This window comes from Micropterus dolomieu, linkage group LG17 (assembly GCF_021292245.1).
Source record: "Micropterus dolomieu isolate WLL.071019.BEF.003 ecotype Adirondacks linkage group LG17, ASM2129224v1, whole genome shotgun sequence".
Taxonomy (NCBI): domain Eukaryota; kingdom Metazoa; phylum Chordata; class Actinopteri; order Centrarchiformes; family Centrarchidae; genus Micropterus; species Micropterus dolomieu.
Window position 1 is genome coordinate 36,980,887 of NC_060166.1, and position 7,762 is coordinate 36,988,648.

Consider the following 7,762-nt stretch of genomic DNA (forward strand, 5'->3'; position numbering starts at 1 on the left):
TCCCGACACCGACCACAAAGACCACAAAACTACTGGACCCAGCACAACGCCTCCCCGACACCGACCCCCGAAACTGACTCCCGACACCGACCACAAAGACCACAAAACTACTGGACCCAGCACAACGCCTCCCCGACACTGACTCCTGACACCGACCACACAGACCTCCAAACTACTGGACCCAGCACAACGCCTCCCCGACACTGACTCCTGACACCGACCACATAAACCTCCAAACTACTGGACCCAGCACAACGCCTCCCCGACACCGACCCCCGACACCGACCACACAGACCACAAAACTACTGGACCCAGCACAACGCCTCCCTGACACTGACTCCCGACACTGACCACAAAACTACTGGACCCAGTACAACGCCTCCCCGACACTGACTCCCGACGGCGCCTCCCGACACTGAATCCCGACACCGACCACAAAACTACTGGACCCAGCACAACGCCTCCCCGACACTGACTCCCGACGGCGCCTCCCGACACTGAATCCCGACACCGACCACAAAACTACTGGACCCAGCACAACGCCGACTCCTGATACTGACTTCTGACACTGACTCCCGACGGCGCCTCCCCTACACTGACCACCGACACTGACTCCCGACACCGACCACAAAGACCACAAAACTACTGGATCGAGCACGACGCCGACTCCCGACACCGACGCCGACTCCCCGACGCTGACTCCACATACGGATAAAAACCAACGCTGACCAGTTGCTAATGTTATCTGATGCAAAATACCACAGGTCTGTTCTTTTCCACATGGCTTCACCAGCTCACGGTCCACATCACTCTCCAGCTCTACTCACCGTGAAGCTGTTGTTGACGTTCTTGGTGCTGGACTCGGCCACGCTGGCGTCAGTCAGGTCCACCTCATCGAAGATTATCGACTACAGACACAGAAAAACACCACAGATCAAACCTGAACCGACATCAGCACCTCACCTTCAGGAGGGGGAGGCATGGACAACAGGCAGGCAGGTGACCTTGTGACCCTGTCCTGCAGCCTGGCTCACCTTGGCAGTCTGAGCGTAGTACAGAGTCCTCCCTCTCAGCTTGAAGTATCGTCTCTTCCAGCGCTGGAACGAGTTGGTTTGTTTCAGCAGGTTGCCCTCCTTCAGCACCGTCTGCAACACAGCGGAGTTCATCAGCACAGGCTGTTTTATGTTCGCTGCAGAGAAACTTCTGTAGAGCGACATCATCCTACAGAGACTGATAAAGCCTGGTAGGTGACAGGAAGTCTTCTCACTGAGTTTTATATTGGTTATTTTTCCACACAGCCGGTAGAATAAATGGGTTTAATTCTTCTTATGTGAGACTGAATATTCTGAGCATTTAGTGTGGTCGGCTGAAAGTGTTTATTTTAGGTTAGTAGCTGTCTCGTGTTGGATGTATGGATTGGATGGATTTTAGTTTTGTTGCTTTATGAAATTAATTTGGAACACTTTTCATCAACACACTGAAAAAACATAATTATGGGATGTTTTCACAGCTGACATATTTTAATATTGAATATTTGAATACATATTGAAATATTTCAATAATAATATTACAGTACCTAAAAACACGACTGAATACTTCATTTTAAACAGCTGGACGTTCAGCTGACCGTGTGAGTTTTTACATTTTACAACAAGATGAATTAGGACAGATGATTTTCAACGTGACGAACTGAGCTCACAAATCATCTCAGCCTTACGGATCACACAGCTCGTGCCTCACCGGCGTCAGGGGGACAAACGCTCGACTGTACTCGTCTTGTGACTGAGTCGACAACAGCAGCCGCTCAGGTCCCGAGTTCCCTTCATGGTTATTTAAAGGCTGCAGGTCAAACAGCCGCTGGCTCCGACTGACTGCAGTTATCTAACATTTAATAAAAACAACATGATGATAGTTTCCTCGCTGGAGGAGTTGATTTTGACTCTTTTGTTATTTTTACACAAACTTGTTTTTACTATATTTTATAGTAGAATCAGTTTAATGTTCATTAGAGCGGACACCTGATTAGACAATCAACATAAAACAAGTATTGATAATCAATTCTTTAAACATTCTTATCCCTGTCTGCGGCACAGACAGTAACAAAGTCTACCGCCTACATTACCCATGATGCACCAACACCATGAGCTGTCTCTGCTGCACTAGACAGGTTTGCACAGTTTAAACACCTTAATGAAGCACAACAGCAGCTTCAAACATAAAACAAAGAGACACAGATACACAAATGAAACGTCATCGCCACTCCCTGACTTTCCCCTCCGGGGGATTAATAACAGTATATATCTTATCTTATGTGCATTTGTTCTATAAAATTTCAAATTATTATTATTTTCATTGTTTGTTATTTTAGTAACTGTTCCTTTATTTATTTTTTTTAAATCTCACATTTGATACTGATTTTTTATTTTTTGTCTATTAATATACACACACACACATTTACTGTTTAATTAATTATTTATTATAACTTTATTTTATATATTATATTATTATTAATAAAATTGTAATATTTATTTTTCATTTATATATATATATATATTATTTATATTCTTTTTTAAACACATGCTTTTTATTTACTTATCTAATGAAATGTATGAAATGAATTGTTCTTTTGTCATTTATTTGTAGCTTTGGCAATATTGTTGTTTTACATTCATGCCAATAAAGCTGAACTGAATTTAATTAAGCACCATTCAATTAAAATATGACTGAATTAATACCAAAGTTCAGTTGCAGGTCGATTTAAGGTGTACGTATTTATCTTTAAATGTATTTTAATGTTTCCCCATTTACAGATCCACAGAGCTGGTTTTAAATGTGACGGAAACATCTGGACGTCTGTAAAAGGACTTGATGGGTTCCTGAGACTCTGACGCAGCGGTCGGCCTTTAAACGAGTTTCCTCCTCCTGAACACAAACATCTCGTTATTTCCCACATGACTCATTTTTCATGTTTTTGTCTCAGACTGTGAAATCTCCCAAAACATCGGCTTTAAATAGAAACTCGGCGGCCTCCAGCCAAACTCGCTTCCTGTGACACAAACATCCACGTCAGTCTGAGCTGAGCTGCCTTCAAGGGCCGTCGGACCTGACGGGCCTCGGGGTCAGCACGCATCCTGACATCCGTGGGACAAGGTCGGGCCTGTAGTTAATATGGCGCATCGACATAAAGATTAAATAAATGTTTAAAACTGAGAATGGAGGTTCTTCAGACAAAGAGGAGGTATTACGTAAAGCAACGTCGCAGCAGACTGCAGCATCAGAAACACTGCTGAGTGAACGAATGAACCTCTCTGTGAAGGGCTGAAGGTGTAAATGCTCAGGTGTTAACGACACGACGAACGTCTCTCATGTCAGAGCAGCAAAAGTCTCTAATAAAAAAGCTCTACTCCAAGGCTTTAAATGGTCTTCAGTGTGATTAAAACTCTATGGAAGCCTATAGGGGACTAAATTAAAACGATAACGGCAGCGGTGCACCAAACTGAAAATAACGGAAAAAATTGCAGAATACCAAACATTCACATTATTTCAGTTTATGTGCAAACGGCTCGGACACTTTAAAATGCTTCCACACTGCCGACATGTCAACGCAGTAGTTTGGTAAAATTTACTCGGTGTTTTGACTGATTAACACCAAAAGTGCTATTGTTGCTATTTTCGGCCGATTAATTTCGGTGGCCGAACATTCGGTGCATCTCTAGATAGCGGTAACTTCAGAAAGAAATTAACTTTGTTCTGCCACTGTACGGAGATAATACTCAAATTCAATAAGCGAAGCAGCTCCGGTGTGGTTCGATTCGGTTTAGAAAAGTTCGTGGTGTGCGTTAAAATAAAAAGTCAACGCTGACTTTGCCTTAATGAGGAGCGACGGATTTCATTTTCATTTGAATAAAGCCTGGGACTGTCGCCTCAGACAAAGCTTGGAAAAAGGCGCCCTTCACCTTGTTAAGGCCAATTAATACTTCTGGGTTGAATCTACACAACTCCATCAAAATGTAACGACAGTCGCGGCGACGCAGACCGTAACAACTGCGATTGGTCGGCTTTTCCTCTCACGCGTTTCCGTCTCGTCCTTGTTCTTCTTCTCTTCTCCTCCGACGCCTTCTCTCGTTTCTACGTTTTAATAATTTCACTAACAGAAACTGCTGTTCAACACCGATCTGGATACACTTTCTCCCATACACTTTCTCCCAAACTACTGTCTCTCCGACTCTCTCTGTATCCAGATCGCACGCTTTAGGATATTCTGTGTGACCTCCTTTTCATAACTAATGTAATATTTTTCCACTGAGCCTCCCCTGAAGCAGCCTGGACCCCCCAGGGGAGGCCCTCCTCCCACTTTAGGCTCCCATAAAACTCCCTGCCATCGTGTGACATGTGACATTATGTATTTCAGACCAGAAGCCATCACGTCAGGCTTCGACTCCTCTCGTGGGGAGAGGTACAATCAGGACGCACGGGACGTGAAGATCAACAGGATGACTTTAAAGCGATACATTTATAAGAAACAACCAGGAGACACAGCTGCGATGTTTCGCTACTAAATGCAATTAAATGTTGGGACCTGCCGTTTGAGTTTGCATGATAAAATGCCACTGATGTCACCGACCCCCAAGAGACCACTTTTTTTTTGGAAAGCCATATTTTAAAAAGTCTATTTTAGATCTAAATTCCCAGGGATGCACCACATCCTAAAATATACGTATATGTTTCAGCTGGAGACCTTACTGTCATGTCCTCAGTTTATAGCCTAAGGGACTCCAAACTTTGGTTTCGTTATATAATGACAAATTAACAACCTTGTACATCCTGAATGTATCACATCCACCAACCTCGTGTACAGATAATGTTGCATAATTACTGCAATTTCTTTTTTATTTATACCAGCATCCTTAGCACTAGGGCTGGACAGTAAGGCCAAAAATGTTATCAAGGTAAAAAGTTTCACATCTTTCGATATCGATGATTAATCATATAATTAAAGGCTGATTTTCACTCCTGAGTGAAAGTTGAAGTCACCTGATGGTTAATTGTGGTTTGAACTTGTCTTTATGGTCAGAACACTTGAAGCCAAACAGTGGATCACTTCACAAATCTGAGGCAGAACATTGAAAACAATCATGTCAAGTCTTTGTCAACAGATGTGCAAAAGCTTTCTTTAAATCCTTTTCCCTCAACAAAATAAACATCTTGATAAAATAAAATTAAGTCCTAATTTGTGTGTGATTCAAGTGAATGAAATAAAATATTTATTTAACATTTGTAAAATTTTTAATGCTAAAATTATTGTTCCTGTTTTATTGTCCAGCCCTATGTCGCACTATTTCTTCCCACTGTTTTTGTTTACTGTTCTTCTTGTGTCTGTTTTGTGTGTTTTGTGTGCACACATACCTGGCGACTAAAGGTGATTCTGTTTCTGGTTCAGTGCAGGTATTTCCGCGCTTCTGAGGCGCACGTGAAGGCAGCACATCGCTGGTAGTGAAGCTAAATAAAGACCCGCTTGTATAAATTAAATGACGTTGTTGAGTTGAGCAATCTGCTCGTTAATTACCGACATGTCTGCTGATATAAACGTTATAAATGATTGTTGTAACCCCACATCATAAACTTGTAAATTAACTGAGGACCGTTATGTCTAATAAAGCGGATTTTCCGACCGAGCATCCCCCCAACTGTCACCCCAGAGTGCAGCCCCCATCCCGGGTGGGCGGCGGTGGGAAACAGCGGGGCTTTTTTGGCCCGAGACCCTTCAGCTAGCAGGAATTAGCCGGTTCAGCTTCGGCTTCATTACCGGTTTCTTATCGTTTAACGGTGCAAATAACACCCCCCACAACACTGGGCTGTATTTACATGCTGTAGCTGCGTCCTGGATACACTTTCTCCCAGAACAAAGGTCTGAGTAAAGTTTAGACCCAGTTTTGGTTCTGGTTTTATTAAGTTAGCAAAGAGCTAACGTTACATTTCCGGTTAAAGACATTCACATTTTAAAAAACCGGAGCTTCCAGCGTTTAGTTATGTCCCTACTTTATGTTTTAACCCGGGTATCGACTAAAATCAAGAGTTTGGTAACTACAACTTATTTCACGCAGTGTGTGAAGCGCAGCAGCTGTGGCCCTTAGCCCAAAATATACCGTTTCCTCACGGAGACAGAAGACTGGATCCAAACTCCATATAAAATCCGTCAGATTTCAAGTGACATCGCTCATTAAGAAAAAATTGCAAAATCAAAAACAACAATTAAAGTCGTTCAAGGTTCAAATACACCCACTCTTCTTTTCGGCATAATCCAAAACCACCAAGCAGCAGCGATTTTATTTAAATAACGCCTCAGCCGCTCGCTGCCGCCTACCACTGAGTAACTTTCCCGTTAGTGTAGGAAGAGGATGTGAGGGGGGCCAAAGGTGTCAAACCGGTTACAAAACATGACATATTATAAACACATGAGAAGTTTAGTGTGTCTGATTTATGCCGTATTATACAGCAGCCCCTGTGTGGTCGGAAAAGATCTTAACTGACAGTGGACATTGTATATAATTTGTCTCCTAGCGGAGGAAATGTTAAACTGATAGATTTTAGTATGGAGTTCTGCGAGCCGTTCTATCACTGGAGGACACCGGTGCATCTCGGGGCTGTGTGGCCCAACCCCGCTGAATGAAAACAGACACCGAGCAGAGAGAATGTGCGCTGAGATCCGCCGGGGCTTCGAACCCTCTTTACCTTGCTGCGGATCTGGCCGGATGTGGACACTTTTCGGATGAGTTTCTGCGGGGTTCCGGGCTCCTGCTCCGGCTCGCTGTCCGACGACTCGTCCGGGCACCGGGCCGCGGCAGACTCCGGTCCCCCTACCTCCGCCATCCTGCCATCAGACCCCCGTTGAGGACCAGGGGAGGGAGCGCCCCCCAGCGGCGGAGACCAGGACACACACAGAGGTGACATATGGGCGCTTACTGACCTCTGGTGGCCAAAAGCTGATACTACAATAACTCATTATATATTTCCACCACTACATGGAGGAGCAGTTTGGAGGCCTCACCACACTCAACTGCGCCACCTGGAGGAACTTCACCTGCAGGAAATCATTAAGAGGATGATAATGACTCGCTGTCTTGTAACGAGAGTCTTGAAGTGACTGATCGGTGACGGGGGGGGGGGGGTCACACGCTACACGAGCTGACAACCCAACCACTCTACTACGTTTTTCAATAAATACACGTGAGAATTGACACGGGGAATGGCGCAAAACAGGAGCTGTGATGATGGAAATGATTTGTTCTGATAAAACATGATGGTATCAGCCCCAGAGTCCTGAAGGCCTGGTTGACCGCTTTTGCCGTTTTTCCAATACCAGTACCAGCGCAACTCGCCTCCACTCGGTCTGGCCGTGCTCCGTTTTCCATTGCAGATAGCGCCCCTCAATGTCTCTTTATCTAAGTTCAAACGTTTGAGGGTCATTATACGAAAACATGCCATTTTGTGTCCCTCTGGAAAAAAAAATCTCTATAAATCTTAATAAATCATAAAACAATTAAAATATTTTATAATTTAGTTTCCATAATATGTATCATCATATAATAAGAAATTAACGTCTGTCTCTTTTGTTTCTAAAGGATTTTAATCACTTTTTTGTGCAAAGCATCTTGCAGAAATGTTGAAAATGGCCCTCAGTATGATTTTTCTACTTCTACTTGCTATTGAGGCCAAAAAAGTCAAACTATCATACAAAACCTTAAACCTATATAAAGCCTCG

At 43.6% G+C, this 7,762-nt stretch overlaps 1 protein-coding gene across 4 annotated transcripts in view; it reads right to left on the minus strand.

Annotated features, from left to right (window-relative positions):
• LOC123985518 (diacylglycerol kinase delta-like) overlaps positions 1–7,762 on the minus strand; it is a 40,101-nt gene that overhangs the window by 31,577 nt on the left and 762 nt on the right. For 3 of the 4 annotated variants that reach the window (XM_046073086.1, XM_046073087.1, XM_046073083.1), the window contains exons 1-3: positions 6,733–6,891; positions 1,035–1,145; positions 828–908 (exon numbers count right to left, since the gene is read on the minus strand). In XM_046073086.1, coding sequence (XP_045929042.1) covers positions 828–908; positions 1,035–1,145; positions 6,733–6,870 — 330 coding nt within the window. In that variant the 5' untranslated portion in view covers positions 6,871–6,891. Of the gene's footprint in view, positions 1–827; positions 909–1,034; positions 1,146–6,732; positions 6,892–7,762 lie in introns of those variants that run through there. The other variant, XM_046073085.1, reaches the window with a different exon arrangement.